Source organism: Amblyraja radiata, chromosome 7, assembly GCF_010909765.2.
Source record: "Amblyraja radiata isolate CabotCenter1 chromosome 7, sAmbRad1.1.pri, whole genome shotgun sequence".
Classification (NCBI taxonomy): Eukaryota; Metazoa; Chordata; class Chondrichthyes; order Rajiformes; family Rajidae; genus Amblyraja; species Amblyraja radiata.
Window position 1 is genome coordinate 51,329,220 of NC_045962.1, and position 20,769 is coordinate 51,349,988.

Here is a 20,769-nt window from a genome sequence, read left to right on the forward strand (position 1 = left end):
AAAGCCATCGGAACTGTGGCCGAGCATTCAGTAGCTTCATCTGCTGTTTAGAAGTAGATTAAGTTTTCTGTCTCATGTTCCACCAGGCATAAATTCAACAGTATTCAACAGTCGTGTATATCAAACTGATCTGACAAAAATAGATTTAGTAGGACACAGTGTTTTACATTCAATTAATAAGTCTGAAGAAGGGTCTCGACCCGAAACGTCACCTATTCCTTCGCTCCAAAGATGCTGCCTCACCCGCTGAGTTTCTCCAGCATTTTTGATTTAATAAGTGATCATTTACAAAATGTTAATGTTAAGATGAGTTTAGTTTATTGTCACAGGTACTGACGTACAATGAAAAGCTTTTGATGTGTGCTAACCAATCAACTGAAAGACAATACAAAGACATTGAGCAATCCACAGTGCACAGATAGATGATAAAAGGAATAACGTGAATAATGTTTAGTACAGATAAAGCCAGTTAAGTCCGATCAAAGATATTCCGAGGGTCTCCAAATAGGTAGATAGTAGTTCACGATGCACGTCGGCAGACAATGGGAGCAAAAGCATGCCAACGTTACCCTTATCCTGATGGTCACCTTTGTGTGCAACTGCATCAGGCTGTGTGTAGAGCTAAAGCATGTGGGCACCAACCTGCTGAGGTTCTTCCTGTCCCTGGTGTTAGCGAAGGACCAATGTGCCAATCAGCTGGACATTGCCAGCTGTTCTTTGTGGAAAGGTTCTTCCAGATGAACACTATTGACCACAATTCCAGCAGGCAGTGGTCAGCCCAGCACTACAGGACAAGGACTTTATGGGTCCTGTGACGTGGTTCGCCGAGCAGATTGCCCAGTTCGTCTGGCAAAAACTACTCATTGGCAGAACTCATCAACAAGCACCAAGACCTCACTTGGCTGGCAGTAAGAAGTGCCTCCCAGTCAGATCCTTCCTGCACTGACTGAATCTTACTACTGATACACTGTGCTCTAGTGACGGCTGCTATGGAGAGGAGGCTGCCCACCTCTTCGCAGAGTGTGATTGAAGAGGCTGGGATAATGATGCAAGAATCCTTGTCACGGTTCAACCTGAGCAGCTCGGTAACTTGAGGACTCTCTGATTTATCAGCTGTTTCCAGGGACACATTCAGAGACACAGGAGTACGTGCTGAGGGACTCACTGAACTTTGGTGCAGCAAAGCCAAGACTCTGTGGGGTGAACCACAGTCTAGTTTCCTCTGCTACTGGAAATTGAGGGACAGAGTCTGGTGGAGACACCTCTCAAACAAGGGAAGGAATATCACCCTAGTGCGGCCACATGAGTGGCAAGGGTGTTTGTTTTGCTTAACACTATTGTAAACACTATTGAGTATGACACTACTAAATGTATCGATGCTGAGAATGTCTGAAATGTTTTTGAAGTTTATATTTGGAAATAGAAATCTGCTGTAAAGTCTGAAATCCTTTGACATTATAAAATTTCCCTTCCTACATTAATATATGTTCAATCTTTTGTCTTCAAACAAAGTAGTGCTATACCATCCAGGTCTCTGGAAATATTTGATGATCGCTTCCTTATCTCCACTGTAACACATTATCCTGTGTTTCCTTTAACCTCCCAGGCCTCACTTCATAGAGCTGATATTCTCCAACCTTGCTATATCCTCAGCCACTCACTGCCTATATGCCCTCTTCCTACTTTATGATGATACTCTCGGTGTTGCTGCTATCCCCTCTGTTCCCTCGCACCTTGCAGTATCAGCTGCTGCTTTGGTTTTCAGGATTCCTACACCCTTTGCTAAAAAGTTAAATCTCCCCAAGATCTTTTACTTGGAATCAAGTCAACCTGGTGGTCAGGTTAAAGGGTTTTATTTAGATGGTTTAATCAGCAAATGTGTTCCAGAGCTAGGCATGCCTTTTGGAAACATCCTGTATATTGTTTGTTCTGGTCCTGAACAGTAACATATTTGGTTGCCATACAACTTTTCATCCATGTTCTTCATTACCAGACTTGACTAAATTGAGCTGTGGCATTTAGCCTTATTCCAGGACTAGAATCCATAACTTAGGCTGATACTTTAATGAAATGACACGGGAAGAGCAGACATAAAATACTAGAAAAACTCAACAGGTCAGGCACCATTTGTGGAAGCAGTTAATGTTCCAGGTTGATGTCCTTTGCTCAGAACTAGAAAAGATTAGTGCAGGATCAGTTCAGATTTCCATGTCTAAAAATTGGTGCCTGACTAAATGAGTATTTTTAGCATTAAACAATCAAATAATCAACCAGGAAACCCAGTGATTTCTCGCTCCAGATACTGTCGGACCTGTTAAGCATTTTGTTTTATTTCATATTTCTAGCATTTTAGGCTTTTATTTTATTTAAACAATCAAGACCGTCAAGGTGTACAATGCTCACAGAAAGGAAATAACTGGTTATTTGTTGCTGCCAGATAGTAGAGGGATACGCCTGGCACACAGCAAATACAGAATAATATGAATGACATACATGTAACTGATAAGCAAGCCACTGCCACCTAATGACACAAGAATCAATTGTTTGCTGGTATCCCAACAGATTTCCTCGAAGTTGATATATTTTCATTTTTGGCTGTATGGTTCAATTCTGGAGTGTGTTGGGAGACACCTTTGCAGCAATTTATTTTGAATGAAGGGGTGGGATGTGGAGGGAAGTGAGTCAGGATGACCATTCCTTGAAATCCATTCATCTAATGGGAAACTTTGCACAGGATATTCTAAATGGACTGTTTGAACTTTAGCCTGAATGAGTTTACATTTGAACATGAGATTTATGCATAATTTGAACTCATTTTATTGTCATAAAAACTGTTATAAGCTTGTCATGCATTAATTACACTCTCCATTATTAATACATTATAGAGTTTACATTTTAAAAAAAGAACTTGCATATGTTCTCTTAAAATGAACATGGGGGAGGGGCAGAAATTATATACAATATTACACTCGGACTTTGACACGTTTCCTTACCGCAGCTAGCCAGCTGAGCACTCCCAGAGCAGTGATGAGAGTGGCCTTTAATAGCAAGCTATGGCAATTGGTTTACGTCAGAGAGCAAGCCAACAGTCCCTGCAATTAACCAGCAGCATTCATAAACAACTTTACAGCAACAAAATCAGCACTGTTTAACAAAACATAATACAGAAACATGTTTTTAAACTGATCATGATAGGTGACAAATGGCTACAAGATTTTTAGCCAGTCCAGATGAGGTGAAGGTTGATACTCGTGTCCAATTTAAGGCAAAACATTCCCCAGTCTCCCAAGAATTACATAGATTCCAGCAAGGAGCTAAGCCTTGTGAATTAAGTAGTGAATTATTCATGTCCCGAACCTCTTACACCAAACACATATGACCCTCTCAATCAACTCCACGACACCTCCAGTGATTCTACAACAGCTGATACTAAGAAACAGTCAATAATGATTGAATTCAATTCTAATGATGAGAATTATGTATCAACTGCATAATACAAAAGAAGAACACGTTGCAGCTTCCAAGAAACACAGCAGCAATGTTGACACTGGTCTTTGCCAAAGCTGCAGTTAACATCCTGCATTCAGAAGATTAGCCTGTGGGGTTTATTATAGCAGTAGCGACAGAAGCAGAACTATCATCTGAGTCTGTGCCTCGTTTAGCTGGGGGGAGGGGGTTGAGAGACACAGATGAACAGACAGATTAGTAATCAATCATAAACAGAAGAAACCCAATTCCTTCGCATTAACTGAAGTTCTTTCACGATGGATTGTTTCTGCTGACATGCCATATCAACAATGGCAAAATTAGAAGTATGGCAGTACTATCAGCCATGAGCATCTCCTAGTCAATAATTTCAGCATCAACTACAAATTCTTTGGCTAAAAGTAAATAATTTTAATCTTTGGTACAAACTCTGTCCTTTTTCACATTCACCCCTGCCCTTCCCCATTTTGGCTTTATATCCATCTCAGCAGTGAAATTGAATAGATGGATGAGGAGGCTTTGTTCTAAAAATCCACAACATTGCTTCATTTTTAAATGATTAAAAATCAGACAATGATACTCACAGTAGATATACAAATTGCCTATAAATGCCTCTCTCTTCATGGTGTTAAATCTTCACTAATGCATTAATTGATTAAAACTAAAACCAGCCAGCATTCTATGAAGGATTTTATATACTGACTGTGCAGCAAGCATTTGACAGTAAAAAGTAGATTTCCTATTTGCTCCTTGCAGAGGCAGTTTTTGGGAAGTAGAAGACATCATTCCCTATCAAAGTTTAGTAATAACATTCAGAGACCCCTGCTTCAGTTCCATCACGACCAACTCTGCCAGTACGAACCTGTTCCAATGGGGAAAGGATTTATCAGACAGAAACCAACTACAGTGCAGAGTGGAAAGCCAGCAACAACCAAATGGAAACACTGCCTAAATCACCCAAGCTGCTTGCATCTGACAAGAAAAGGTCTCTGATCATAGTCTGGGTCCTCAATCGTTCCATTTCCAACAAATAATAACCTGAATACTACCCATGACAAAATAGACCATTTGATCAGTCTTCTTTGCCTATCTACCAACAGTGCATTTTCTGGGTCAAACTGGCAAACATTTTTTGTAGCAATCCAAACCTGTGAGCAAGGGAAGTGTGGGAGACAGGATCGCTTCCCAGTTTCCCTTTAAATCACACACACACCGGGAAATATATCAGCCTTCATTCATTGCATCCCAGTCAGAAAAATGGTGACTGTTACATTCAGCATTTTTAATATCCTCATTATTAATAGAGGCTGGTAATGTCTATACACAGTGTCTATACACACTGACTCTACTACACAATTTTAAGTTGGAACATGTTCTCTGAGACGGTTGGCATTGTTATTGTACCAGGTGGATTGGGGGTGGAAATTAAGATATAGAATTTATACTGAGGAATAACCATAACATTTTTCAGTTAATTCAGAATTGTGTTCTTAAATATGGAAGAAGTCAAATAACAAACTTTCTTAGCATCAGCTTAATGGAAGGCAATACATGAGCAGGCTTCATATTTTGGAGACTGTAAGCAACTCAGTCCCTGTTCTTGATTCTCTTACTAAACTCAAGGAAATAAAACCAATTTCCCACTGTTTGCTGGGTATTCACTAACATGCATGAAAATTCATTCTGCAAAAATACTCAACATCATGAGACTGTTCCTGTTGCTGTCATCAGCATATTAACCCTGATCACAAATTAAGTTTGTGCAGGTGATTTTTAGTGTTTTCTGTTTGTATTTTAGATTTCCATTTTCTGCATTTAAAAAAGAAATGTTACATGGAAATGAAGAAATCCCATCATTTTAAAATGTATGATTGGTCATATTGTTTAAAGAGCAGCAGATACAGGGCTGGAATGTGACACAAGAGAAGCCACGCTCTCACTTATCCCTCAATGTAGGCCAGTTAATTAGTCCCACACCAGCGATTTGAAAATGTGGCTTTTATATTTACTAAAGTGGACAATTTAAAAATAATTAGGCATAAAATATAGAATGAGGAGGGGATGAAGGGGATATATAATCTATAAAATTGCTAATTTCTGAAAAACAAAGCTGGGTGCCATTGGGAGATACAAAAGTCATCTGCATGATCAGAAAGATTAATTGCTTTACAAACCTGTTCTGGAATTTCATCCATCAGAATCCAATTAATTATTCTCTAACCCAACATTCAACCAATGTGGAATCCCCGCTTCCTCACTAAATGTCCAAAACATCCAGACCAAAGTTACAACCTTCGGCCAGATTTATTGGCTGTCTGGAAAAACATATTCAAGATGTTTTCAAGTTCCTTCCCCTTTCTTATAGGGGTGGATTACATGATCCAATTGTTTTGCAATCTATAGCTAAAAGGGGATAGAGAGGAAACTGCTTTATGGCAATAGCACTCAACATATTCATATGAGATATTATTACAATATTTTACAACAACTTCTTATACCTCTCAAAAACAAACAATACTTTAACACGTTTATCTCTCAATCAAAATCATAACCAAATAGGATGCTGTTTGTCAGTCTTCAAGGAGGAATATGCAGACGTATTCTCCAAGGTCTGTATTAGGACCTCAGCTATTCAATAAATAATCATTAGGACTTTGCAGATGGCAAGAATCTCAAAAGCAGTAAACTACAAGAAAGTTTGCAGCAAAATCTTCGGAGTAGAAACAAATATGGCAAATAAAAATTAAAGCATGGACACGTGGTGGAACATTTTGGAAGAATGAGACAATACAAGCTAAGTGTAATAATTTAAGAGTGGTTCCAGAGCTGTGATTTGGAGGTTTATATATATCAAAGTAATTGAAGGTGCTAGGACAAGTTTTAGCAGAATATCAGATCCCTGGTTTTATAAACACGAGTAAGTAACAAAGGCAAAGACACCATAGTAAATATTATTATTCATCAATTAGTACTTTGCTGAAAGACCATGTTCGATCATATTCACTGGGTAACTATACGTCAGGAACAATGTCAAGGCGTTGGAGAGAGTAACGGGGAGATTAATTAGAATTATATCAGGGATGAAGAAATGTATTTATGTGGAGAGAACAGAGTCACAGGTTTATATTTAGGCCTTGACGGATTAAAGGGGGAGCTAATATCAGCAAGGATTACGATAGAGTAAATAAAGAAAACAGAAAGGTTAGAAGTCAGAGGAAAGAATTAAGATAATTTGCCAAGAACTAGTAGAGAGATAAGAATAGTTTTGCATAATGAGTTATAATCTGGCATTCACTGCCTGAAAGCAGGTTGGAGGAAGATTCTATGCAATTTTCAAAAGCAAAGTAGATATATGAAAAAAACTGCAGTACATGGAAAAATGTCAGAGAATGGGTCTAATCAGATAGCTCTTTTAAGATCGGCCTATTGCCTCTTTCTGAATCTGAGCAGATTTTAAAAAATAATTTATCTTGCTAGTTTTGAACTGTCTCATGTAAATTGATTGTTGTGTTACTAAACCACAAACACAGTCAATTAATTACTGTGTGTTTGGAACACATCCTGATTGTGAAAAGTGCTTCATTAAATCCCTTATATTCCTTCTTATCCCAAGAACGCACCAGTTCAAAACTTGGCATCTGAAAGTCATTATTTCTTGACCATGGTTGGAAACAATATTTTCCTTGCCTTATGATTTTCTAGGTCTTACAAGTAACTAGTCTGTGTTGTATGTATTTCACCCATAAACAATACATTCAAATTTTTAAAAATTCCAACAAATTTACAAAAATATTGACAATAAATTGTACTAAAACTTTATCACATACCAGAAAGTTAAGTTTTAGATATTATTCTTTCAATGTTAAGAAAAAATGTAATATTTCAAACATAAGTAACATGCAACAGAAATCACAATAGTGTCTGTTAAGAATTCCAATTCAAGGAGATCAACAGACATTGTATCATTGTGTTTTAATCCACTAAATAGAAGATTGGTCATTCAATCTTCGGTGATACATGAACTGAAAAGAAGATGATGGCACCAAGCCAAGTATAAAACCTGATTCAACTCAGATTATATCCATGCAATGTGCACACATCAAACTTGAACAGGGCACCAAGATCTATTCTATGTATTTAGCCACAGTGTTTTCAAAGCTGTAATGAATAAGAACACCAGCAAAATGGGAAGGCGCTGAATGCACTGAGATATGTTGCAGTGAATGATAGCACTATTCGCAGGGTGCTCCTTAGTGAATGGGAATACTATCAGTATGCAGGGAGTGCTACAATGATTGGGAATACTGTAGGTAGCTTGTGCTGCAGTGAATTGGAATATTGTATACAGGACAAGTGCTCTAGTGAATGTGTTTACTCTCCACAGATTATGTTGCATTGAATGGAAATACTCCCTCAGAACACGAGTGCTGTGGAAAATGGAAATACTCTATACCTACAGTTCTGCAGTGTAGAACAGCGTATGACTAGGAATTCTGGACACTGGGTATACTGAAGTAAATGAGATGTGTTGTATGCAGGGTCCATTGTAGTGTAAAAGAACATTATACAGAATGCACTGCAGTGAATAAGAATATATCAACACAAAGAGGTTCTATTGTAGGAACTGGAATCATTAGAAAAAGGCGTCACTGGAATTCAGTAGTGTACTAGCAGGCGTGCAAAAGGCATGCACCAGGGAGCATTTGAATCAGGCAATCATATAGCAACATACTGCGAGTATAAATCTTTCCTGGTAGTATTTAGGCTTCACTAATTTTGAGCGAGTGTTGCAGACTATATTTTTGTCGCTGTATGACACTAGAATAGGTAGTGATGGATACAGCTTTGTTCACTGTACATCAATAAAGTGCTGATTCGTAAAGAATTTTAATTGTATCTCGTAGTGGGAAGAAGAAACCAGTGAAGAGGGCATTCAGTTATTTAAGGAGACTAAAGCAGCTGTGATTGCTCATGGAGCAAACTGAAGATTTAATAGAAATCTTCAAAATTAAGGCAATTAATTAAGGAAGGTAAAACTCTTCACTGGTAGGATTGGTGTAGCTGGCATACGTAAAATTAACGTAAAAAGTGAATGAAATATTTTATTTTACAGTGAGGTATGATGATCTGTTATTTGTGCTTGAAAGGATGCAGAATTTTGTTTTAAAATGGAAGAGGAAATGTACCTGAGATGGAAAGACTGCAAGGCAATGGGGGAAGAACTGGAGACGAAGAGCTGCCACAGGCACAATGGGCTGAATACACTGGAAGATTCTATGACATTTGAAGGATGAACCATCATGCAAAGTCCTTCAGCAGAATTTTGAATGTACCTGGTGATTAGTTACTCTCTGTGCAATAAATCACAGTGCATTTCTCAAGCTAGTTTTCTGTAGGTTATCAGTTTGATATTGTAACCTGACTGAACATTGAATGCAAACATGCCACCCGATTATAGGTGCTTGTTATTTTGCATGTGACCTCCAATCTTACCTTACTATACATTGCAAGGCAACTGGGTACCAGTCCTCTTTGTGAAACCTGCCTGAGAAATTGAGAAGTTATTCATTGGTCTAAAACACCAAACAACCAAGGAATGTGGTTGAATCTTTTGATTCTTAAAACATTGGATTAACATGGAAACACAAGAGGTTCTTGAAAAGACCAAGACAGCCACTTTCATCCAGATACTATCATGTGGTTGATCACAAAGCAGTGGACCAGGACATCACAGGTAGGTTTTGATTAAAAAATAGTTTCTTCTAGTTTTTGGTTCTTTTTAGCTATTTTTTTTTAAAACAAGGAGGAAAATTCATAATCTAGACTGGAAAAAACCCCATCCAATTTTGTCATCAAATTACATTCATTTTCCTCAGCTGTTCAATGCAATTTCTGCTACTCCCAGTTCTATCTCCTATTTCCTCTCAGAAAGAGCTTTAACACACTTGGATGCTTCCTTACAAAGCCAGGATGAAACTTGACCAGAGGCATCGTAACCCAGCTCAATTTTGACATCTGTTGTACACATTGTCTTGCTATTAGAAATTTAGTGAACCCAAGTCATGCACTGACATCCTCAGCAGATGGGTAACAAACCAACTGTACTGGCTGAGAACTGAAAGATTAAAAGCAATAATAAAATATAGGTTCCTCTTGCCTACCAGGCTCATTTGCAAACTAACTCTTCAATTAAAGTAAGACGGAAACAAATTAGACAACTGCAAATGAGGCGTTTGTAACCCCAGCATTATGGTGGGTGGGGGTGGGGATATAAATTGTCTTGCTAGAAAACAGTGCCTCTTCCAATTTTGCATAACACAAAGTTGTGACATCTGACCATGCATCAAGAAAATTGATTTTTAAAAATAAATTGTATTTATTTACTTTTTTCTCTCCACATAAATTCCTTCACAGCACATTTATCCCCATCTCAGATTTTTGGGTACTGATTTGTGAATTCTTTATGGGAAAATGTCTGTAACCCAGCTATAACACGGCCATCCCCTGTGTGTCTGTTTCTTCGAGTGCTCAGAAATTTCAACATTTTAGAAACTCATACCTGCTATGTTTCAGTCTTCAGTATGTGAGATTAGAAACGGAGTGTGTTTTACAACCCAATGCTTTGGCCTAGAGAAGGTTCATTCTGGTCTATGTAACTTCATTGTAATTACAGTCTAATCAGTGTTCTCAAACTGCCCTTACTTCAGACGTAATTTAGCCACTAGCAGGTAACTGATAAATTGATAAATATATTGTAGCATCATTGCCATCTGCTTAGATTTAAGTATTTATCTATTCTGCTTTGTGAGAAAATCTGAGAGATTGAGCTCAGATTATTCTCAGATATATTTTGACAACACGCAAATGTTGAAATTCAACAGAAAGGAAAACAACAGTACTTTCCTAACAATTCAAGGGGATACTTCCTCTTCAAACCTGAGGTTCCTATTACAAAAGTCTGCCAATTATTACATTGGAAAGGTGCCACTTAAGAAGTCTTCCAATGACAAAGACAGAACTCTTCAAACTCAAATCACAAACAACATTTAGTGTAACTATATGAAAGGAAAACATTCCTTTCGTTAGGGTCCATCTATCTATTCACCCCCCACCCTTCCTTGTATTACTAACTGGGAAGCTTTGAACCCCAAGACCCAACATCTACTACCCCAGAACTAGGTCCCTTTATATATCAAAGCATCTATATTTACACAAGTAGAGCAATTTGACTTTACAAGTGAAACACGACACTCCACTGATCCAAGGACAAGCAATCCTACGAAGAGTAACGGATTTAACTGTTGGAAGATGTACGCAGCCAGAATTTTGAGAAAAGTAGTTAATGTACCGCTCAGAATACTGCAGATTATGAGTGCATAGGGCAACATGTAAACGGCGCACAGGCAGCTGATTCATCAATAGTCTCGACTCAACTTGGTGTTGTCACCCCGTTTGGGTGGAGCTGGTGGTGGTCCACGCCTTAATGTTGCATAGCCTGAGATGTTGCCAGATGCATATGAGTTGGTAGCTTCTTGGTCAAAAAGCAATTCAGGAGGAGGAGGAGGAAGTGCCATATCGTCCATGGTGGTGATATGTTCCGCCTTGGACAGCCGTGTGGAAGCCAACGAGCCATGTCGGGTGAAGGACTTTCTCTGTAGAGTCCTATTGAGATCAGCCAGAAAATGAGGCTGCACAGACAAGGCAGGTTTTGGAGATACTGGCAACGAAGTGACAGGAGGAACCTGGTGTTCTGAAGACTCTCCCTGTGTTAAGCGAGTGCTGTCGCTCCTTTTGGGAAGTACTGGTGGCGGAGCTTTCTTCATTGAAGATTTGGACCATGTTTGCGGCTGCGGATTCACCACTGCTACCTTGGGTGGGACAGAATTGGAAAAGCCAGAAGATGCCATCTCCAATGGAGGAGGGGGTAGAAGATCTAGATCTGGAGGTGGGGGAGGGAAATCCGTATCTGAAGGTGGTGAAGGAAATTCAGACACGGGCTCCTTTGAGAGAGCTGGAACTCCTGGTCCTTTGCTTGGTGGCCCTCCTGGTGGGAACATCAAATTAACTGCAGCCAAATTTAATTTACCAGGTTTTGAAGGAGCAGGTGGAGACGAAGTCATATCTGGCGTGGAAGGTCCTGAAGGAATTGTTGGTTGTTCAAACTTATTACTGACAGTTTCCACCGGTTTTCTGGATTCTCTTGCATCTGCACAACTGGGTCCTTTTATACTGGAGTGCCTCTGGGGTGTGGGAGGTGGCTTCTTTCCACCAGGACTCGATATTTTCGGAGGTTTTTTGATTGAAGTTGATTTGACCGGGGTGGAAGGAGGGGTGGGACTACGTGGAGGAAGTTGGGGTAGACTGCTTTCAGGAGGTGGAGGGGGAAACTCTGGCGATGGAAGGAAACCAGGCTGCCATTTGGGTTTTGCTTTCACAGCTGGAGGAGATGTAGGAGTTTGAGTTGGGGCTGGTGATGACTTAGCAGTTGAGGCTGCAGGGGGAGGCTGGAACAGGTTTAAGGACTGTTTTATTGTGGAAACAGTCGGTGATGGAGTGATTGGCATTTGGTCTGCAGATTCAGCTGTCTGAATTGTTCCCACTGGAAGAGAAGATGGAACTGCGGGTGGTGGTGGGGGCAGTGAGATTTGTGCAGCTGCAAACCTGGATGCTTTTACTGAAAGTGGTGGAGGGGGCATTGCAGGAGGGGAATCCATCTGAACAACACCAGCTGCTGCCGGTTTTGGAATTTTTTGCGGTTGGTGGCTTAGAGAGGCCTCGAAAGGCATCCCTATCTTTTTGGTGACAGCACCCTGTATTGAAGGTAATGGAGGAGGAGGTGGTGGTGGTGGCGGAGGAGTGAAGGGTTGTTGGTCAGGTAACGGTACACATTGCTGTTGTAATTTTTGTGGCGGTGGTGGGGGTGTGAAGGCAGGAACCATGGGCGAAGGGCTGGGCGGTCCCGATTTAAAAGGAGATGGAGCAGAAGCTGCCTGAAGTGGAGACGGGGGCGATGGGATAGAGGTGATGGGTGAAGTACTCTGATCATCACTTTCCAACAGCAGCTGGGGCTTCACAAGTTGCGAGGGTGGAGGTGGGGGAAGCACCTGCTGACCCATGGGCAGAGTTGCAAAGGAAGGTGGAGGTGGTCGTTTGCTTGACATCTCTCTACTGACTGTGCTGTATTTGATGAGCGAGGCAGCAGGTGGGGGAGGTGGAGGTGGTGGTGGAGGTGGTGGTGGTGGTGGAGAGGGTTGTGGTACCACATGAGACACACTGATTCTGGTCTGAGGGGAAGTTGGTGGTACAGGTGAAGGGTAGGATCGGACCAAATCTGTCCTGATCTATAGAAAGAAAATGAATATGAAGTTACCAGAATTTTCCACAGCATCAGATCATAATTAGCATTTTCAATAGTAACCCCCATCCCGCAGTCTAGTTTTTAAAGCATCTCTTTCAAAGCTTCTGGAAGTTAATAAATACAATGCCCTCCATAATGTTTGGGACAAAGACCCATCATTTATTTATTTGCCTCCGTACTCCACAATTTGAGATTTATAGCAGAAAAAAAAAATCACACGTGGTTGAAGTGCACATTGTCAGATTTTAGTTAAGGCCAATTTTATACATTTTGGTTTCACCATGTAGAAATTACAGCAGTGTTTATACATAGTTCCCCCATTTCAGGGCACCATAATGTTTGGGACACGTGTCTTCACAGGCAATTGTGAAGTTGTGCTAATGAAAGTCAAAGAAGCCATTAAGAGACTGAGAAACAAGAATAAAACTGTTAGACATCAGCCAAACCATAGGCTTACCAAAATCAACTATTGGAACATCATTAAGAAGAAAGAGAGCACTGCTGAGCTCACTAATCGCAAAGGGACTGGCAGCCCAAGGAAGACCTCCACAGCTGATGACAGAAGAATTCTCTCTTTAATAAAGAAAAATCTCCAACACCTGTCTGACAGATCAGAAACACTCTTCAAGAGTCAGGTGTAGATTTGTCAATGACCACTGTCCACAGAAGCCTTCATCATGAACAGAAATACAGAGGCTACACTGCACGATGCAAACGACTGGTTAGCCGCACAAATAGGACGGCCAGGTTACAGTTTGCCAAGAAGTACTTAAAACAGCAACCACAGTTCTGGAAAAAGGTCTTGTGGACAGAAGATTAGCTTATATCAGAGTAATGGCAAGAGCAAAGTATGGCGGAGAGAAGGAACTGCCCAAGATCCAAAGCATACCACCTAATCTGTGAAACACGGTGGTGGGGGTGTTATGGCCTGGGTATGTATGGCTGCTGAAGGTACTGGCTCACTTATCTTCATTGATGATACAACTGCTGATGGTAGTAGCATAATGAATTCTGAAGTGTATAGGGTGATTTCACGAAAGGTCACTGGAGCGTAAATCCCCACTCACGTGACCGAAAATTTTAACTGGGGGACAAGCTTCACTTCCGGTACATGTTAGTGGATGGGAAAACACGCACTTTCACACCCGTTAAAAACATCGAAAACGGCCAGGTTTTGAGCTGCAATTAACGGAGCCAGTCGGGGTGACCGTGAGGAACAGCTACTTAAATTTACAGTCCAAAAAAAAGATAGAAACTAAGGTAAATACAAGAGGGAGCTGAAGGTGTAAAAAAGGCGGAAGTGCTAGCGGACTTTTTTCTTGGAGATTTAAAGATCCAAAATATCGGGAATTATCGCGTTTGCTCGCTGCATTTCATCAAAAGTGGCATTATTGGCTTTTTTTATCTTTATTCATTTGTTATATGAAAAGTATTAAAAGTTAGAAACCCGTCAGTAAAATTGCAAAATCGCCCATGGTTCTCGGGTGGGTTTTAACATGCAAAATGAACACGCTTCTGAAGCTCCATTTACCATTTAAATAATCGTAAACTCTCAATGCGTTTGGAAATCAATTTTACTCAGATGCAAGCTAACGATTATTTAAATGGTAAATGGAGCTTCAGAAGCGTGTTCATTTTGCATGTTAAAACCCACCCGAGAACCATGGGCGATTTTGCAATTTTACTGACGGGTTTCTAACTTTTAATACTTTTCATATAACAAATGAATAAAGATAACAAAGCCAATAATGCCACTTTTGATGAAATGCAGCGAGCAAACGCGATAATTCCCGATATTTTGGATCTTTAAATCTCCAAGAAAAAAGTCCGCTAGCACTTCCACCTTTTTTACACCTTCAGCTCGCTCTTGTATTTACCTTAGTTTCTATCTTTTTTTTGGACTGTAAATTTAAGTAGCTGTTCCTCACGGTCACCCCGACTGGCTCCGTTAATTGCAGCTCAAAACGTGGCCGTTTTCGATGTTTTTAACGGGTGTGAAAGTGCGTGTTTTCCCATCCACTAACATGTACCGGAAGTGACACTTGTCCCCCAGTTAAAAATTTCGGTCACGTGAGTGGGGATATACGCTCCAGTGACCTTTCGGGAAATCACCCTATAGACTCATCCTATCCGCTCAAGTTCAAACAAATGCCTCAAAACTCATTGGCTGGCGGTTCATTCTACAGCAAGACAATTATCCCAAACATACTGCTAAAGCAACAAAGGAGTTTTTCAAAGCTAAAAAATTGTCAATTCTTGTGTGGCCAAGTCAATTACCCAATATGAACCCAATTGAGCATGCCTTTTATATGCTGAAGAGAAAACTGAAGGGGGCTAGCCCCTAAAACAAGCATAAGCTAAAGATGGCTGCAATACAGGCCTGGCAGAGCATCACCAGAGAAAACACCCAGCGACTGGTGATGTCCATGAATCGCAGACTTCAAGCAGTCATTGCATGTAAAGGATATGCACCAAAATACTAAACCTGACTACTTTCATTTACATGACATTGCTGTGTCGCAAACATTATGGTGGCCCTGAAATTGGGGGACTATGTATAAACATTGCTGTCTTCTTCTTGCGTATGGCGTGCACAGCCTAAAGATGGAGGACAACTTGTTCTATTTGATCTTTTTGAATGTGCACGCGGGGTTGATTGCATTAGTCGAAACAGGGCGGACCACGTGAAGGTTGCAATCTTCCACCCCAACATTGCTGTAATTTCTACATGGTGAAACCAAAATGTATAAAAATAGCCTTTATTAAAATCTGACACTGTGCACTTTAACCACATGTGATTTTTTTCTATTACAAATCTCAAATTGTGGAGTACAGAGGCAAATAAATAAATGATGGGTCTTTGTCCCAAACATTATGGAGGGCACTGTACCTTATGAAAGAAAGATCATTCTACTCTTTCTCTCCTCCACCTCTACTGCGCAAGAGCATGGAGTGGAACCATTCTACTTCTGTGAGTCAGTTCGTAGCTTGGCAATGAACACCAAGCATGACCAACACAATTCCTTCGTTGAACTCAGATAGATTTGGGTTTAGACATTGGATGCTCCAAATGGTTTCATGTCGTTGAGAACAGTTAGAATTCCCTTTCTTTATTCCAATCATTCATCTGTGGACATTGTCAGTAGGTCTACCGTTTGCTATTCTTTCAAATTTGATTTTTTTTCTGGTGCAACCCAGGAGGGAAAGTCTCTCCCACAATTATGGCATTTAAAATATAACAAAACAGCCAGAAGGTCATTTCAGAGGGTACACAAGCACACTAATGTTGGTATGGAGACCTGGTAGGGACACAGATTATTTTCCCTAGAGAACCAAACAAGGTTTTTTTGAAATGCAAGCTGGGAGCTTTGTGTTAAGCATTACTGATTTTGTGAAATAAATGAATATAAATTTTCCAACTGCCATGAATTTACTTGTTCGAGCCTCTGGATTACCAGTCCAGCAACATAAACACTTCAGTTCGGAGAAGGGTCTCGACGTCACCTATGCATTTTCTCCAGAAACCCTGCCTGACCAACTGAGTTACTCCAACACTTTGTATCTATATTTGATATAATAGGCTGTGGGCCGAGCATTGAAAATATGTCTAGAATTTAACCTTCGTGATCCATGTCTGGGAACTACTTGAAATTTTGCACAGATTTAGATAAAATATAATTGAGAAGTCATAACTCGTCAATGCCAAAAGTTGCACATTAATTAATTAAGCTAATTAGAAAATGAGATCAAAAAAGTAAGCGCCATCTTGCGTTCAATGCTCATATTACTCCATGGGAGCCTATTTCCATGCTGATGTCTATTTAAATCATATATTAACATATATATATATATATATATGACTTGTGAATATGACTGTAATTATATATAATTATAATTAGATTATATAAAAATAATATAATTAATATAATTGTGAGTGTGTATTTTGAATGAGACTGCCGCAGAGGTCCGGCTCCTAAAATAACTAGCTACCCCCCACCCTCAAATTTATTTATCTAATTCAAGAAACTATAACTTCCTGGTCTCCTTTGCTTAGCCACTTTTATTTGTATTTCTTTTTAAAATTGACCTTGGGATAAAAAAAATAATTTCCAATATGGCTAAGAAATGGCCAAATGTTAAACGTTGGAACACAGGCAATATCTTACATTTTCCTAACACATTTTAATCTACTGTGTACTCAGTAACTTACAGTTGCAACACATACTTGGTTATGTAAGAAATGAGTTTCCAGAAGTACTAATAGATATTCAACAATAGAAGTACTACTAGATATTCGTGCTAACTTATTGCAAAAATCCAATCTTAAGCCTTTGTTGGTTAGCTTTGCGAATTCTAACAGTCCTAGTGAAGAATAATGATGAGCTGCAATCATATCCTGATTTTATTCACTTTAAATGAACGTATATGATGTTTGGATTACTGTGAGATATTGTGAAATGGATAGACATATGATGAAAAATTTAATGCAGGGAAAACTTTAATGAAAAAAGGAAATAAAAATTGAATGTAACTGATTTAATGGGGGTGCAGTACATAAGAGACCCGAGGGTGCACAAATACACACCTTTGAAGGTGACAAAATGTAGCTGATTAGGATTTTCAAAAAGAAGAGGATTCTTGTTTTTTATGGAAGCAGAGTATAAATGAAGGGAAGTCAAAGCTTTATGAATCATAGTAAGACCACAGCGGACAGAAAAGATGTCAAGACCTTGTACAGGAAACTTAACCAAAAAGTACCAACGAATGGGGAAATTAGTTATGTGGCAGAAGGAGGTTTTTACTGGTCAGAGCAAAAAGAGGTTAGTGTGCATTTTCTAGTCTGTTTCTGCACGACAATTCCTAAAGGTAACAGAATAATGGGACCATTTTCAGGTTATTGGAAGTACACAGACCATAGTCATAAGCTTTGTTTTTACACTGACAATTGGACCCAAAACAAAGAAGTCAAAGAGATGGGTTATGCTGTACAGGCAGCAGAACTAGTTATATGTCAATGACGGATCAGTTTCTCTCTCTCTCTCTCTCATCTTTTCATCCCTTGAGTGCCACTTTTAAAAATCGTTTTGTATGCCTTTCTTTTGAAACGCGTGATCTACCCAACTATGAGATTTAAAAATAGCTTTTTTCCTTTTCTCCTTTTCTCCTTGTTGTATGGGGTGGGAATTAAGAATAATGAAGGCTGGTTATCCCACAAAAATGGAAACTATGGAAAAAGCAGAATATACTGAAAATGCTGCTCAGCTAACAAACATGGAAGAAGATTTAGAGTTAACATTTCCAGACAATGACCATTCAGTGAGAAAATGTTAAACAAAAATCTAGCTAAGGTGCAGGAGGTGGGGAAGAAAAATGTAGATAAGGTGGAATGTAGGAATGATTTAATTCCAAAATTTATGATAGTGCATGGCCAAATGAGGTGGTGAGGGAATACAAAGAGGAGTCTTAGAAATGAAGCTGCTGTTTGAATTGGTAAAATGATAATGCATCGAGTCAAAAGGTGAGGTACTAGTCCTTCACCTTATTCTGCACTTCATTGCAGTAGGCCAAGGAAAATATAATAGACAATAGACAATAGGTGCAGGAGTAGGCCATTCGGCCCTTCGACCCAGTACCGCCATTCAATGTGATCATGGCTGATCTACCCAATCAGTACCCCGTTCCTGCCTTCTCCCCATATCCCCTGACTCCGCTATCTTTAAGAGCCCTATCTAGCTCTCTCTTGAAAGTATCCAGAGAACCCGCCTCCACCATCCTCTGAGGCAGAGAATTCCACAGACTCACAACTCTCTGTGAGAAAAAGTGTTTCCTCGTCTCCAATCTAAATGATTTACCCCTTATTCTTAAACTGTGGCCCCTGGTTCTGGACTCCCCCAACATCGGGAACATGTTTCCTGCCTCTAGCGTGTCCAAATCCTTATTAATCTTATATGTTTCAATAAGATCCCCTCTCATTCTTCTAAACTCCAGAGTATACAAGTCCAGCCGCTCCATTCTCTCAGCATATGACAGTCCCGCCATCCCGGGAATTAACCTTGTAAACCTACGCTGCACTCCCTCAATAGAAATAATGTCCTTCCTCAAATTAGGGGACCAAAACTGCACTCAGGTGTGGTCTCACTAGGGCCTTATACAACTGCAGAAGGACCTCTTTGCTCCTATACTCAACTCCTCTTTCTTCACTGCCTGCTATACCTGCTTGCTTACTTTCATAGACTGATGTACAAAGACACCCCAGATCCTGTTGTACTTCCCCTTTTTCCAACTTGACACCATTTAGATAGTAATCTGCCTTCCTGTTTTTTATACCAAAGTGGATAACCTCACATTATCCACATTAAACTGCATCTGCCATGCATCTGCCCACTCGCCCAACCTGTCCAAGTCACCCTGCATTCTCATAGCATCCTCCTCACAGTTCACACTGCCACCCAGCTTTGTGTCATCTGCAAATTTGCTAATGCTACTTTGAATCCCTTCATCTAAATCATTGATGTATATTGTAAATAGCTGCGGTCCCAGCACCGAGCCTTGCGGTACCCCACTAGTTACTGCCTGCCATTCTGAAAGGGACCCGTTAATCCCTACTCTTTGTTTCCTGTCTGCCAACCAATTTTCTATCCATGTCAGCACTCTATCCCCAATACCATGCGCCCTAATTTTGCCCACTAATCTCCTATGTGGGACCTTATCAAATGCTTTCTGAAAGCCCAGGTACACTACATCCACTGGCTCTCCCTTGTCCATTTTCCTAGTTATATCCTCAGAAAATTCCAGAAGATTAGTCAAGCATGATTTCCCTTTCGTAAATCCATGCTGAATCAGACCAATCCTGTTACTGCTATCCAAATGTGCCGCTATTTCATCTTTTATAATTGACTCCAGCATCTTCCCCGCCACTGATGTCAGGCTAACTGGTTTATAACTCCCTGTTTTCTCTCTCCCGCCTTTCTTAAAAAGTGGGATAACATTAGCTACCCTTCAATCCACAGGAACTGATCCTGAATCTATAGAACATTGGAAAATTATCACCAATGCGTCCAAGATTTCTAGAGCCACTTCCTTAAGTAGCCTGGGATGCAGACCATCAGGCCCTGTGGATTTATCAGCCTTCAGTCCCATCAGTCTATCCAACACCATTTCCTGCCTAATGTGGATTTCCTTCAGTTCCTCCGTCACCCCAGATCCTCTGGCCACTAGTACATCAGTAAGATTGTTTGTGCCCTTCTTAGTGAAGACGGATCCAAAGTACCTGTTCAACTCATCTGCCATTTCTTTGTTCCCCATAGTAAATTCACCTTTTTCAGTCTTCAAGGGTCCAACTTGGGTCTTAACTAATTTTTTCCTCTTCACATACCTTCTTCTTCTTGCGTATGGCACAGCCTAAAGTTGTAGGACAACTTGTTCTATTTGATCTTATTTGATTGTGCACGCCAGGTTGATTGCATTCGTCAAAACAGGGCGGACCACGTGAAGGTTGCAATCTCCCACCCCCTTCACATATCTAATAAAGCTTTTACTATCCTCCTTTACATTCTTGGCTAGCTTACCTTCGTACCTCATCGTTTCTCCCCGTATTGCCTTTTTAGTTATCTTCTGGTGCTCTTTAAACATTACCCAATCCTCTTGCTTCCCGCTCATCTTTGCTACGTTGTACTTCTTTTTATTTTTATACTGTCCCTGATGTCCCTTGTCAGCCACGGTCACCCCTTACTCCTCTTGGAATCTTTCTTCCTCCTAGGAATTAACTGATCATGCACCTTCTGTATTATTCCCAGAAATACCTGCCATTGTTGTTCCACTGTCATCCCTACTAGGGTATCTTTCCAGTTAACTTTGGCCAGCTCCTCCCTCATGGCTCCATAGTCCCCTTTATTCAACTGTAACAGGGACACCTCCAATTTACC

General features: G+C 40.2%; 1 protein-coding gene across 4 annotated transcripts in view; it reads right to left on the bottom strand.

Annotated features, from left to right (window-relative positions):
* Positions 1–2,286: 2,286 nt before the first annotated feature.
* raph1 (Ras association (RalGDS/AF-6) and pleckstrin homology domains 1) overlaps positions 2,287–20,769 on the bottom strand; it is a 192,080-nt gene continuing 173,597 nt past the window's right edge. For all 4 annotated transcript variants that reach the window (XM_033024486.1, XM_033024485.1, XM_033024484.1 and 1 more), the window contains one exon: positions 2,287–12,827. In XM_033024486.1, the coding sequence (XP_032880377.1) occupies positions 10,902–12,827 (1,926 nt within the window). In that variant the 3' untranslated portion in view covers positions 2,287–10,901. The remainder of the gene's footprint in view (positions 12,828–20,769) is intronic.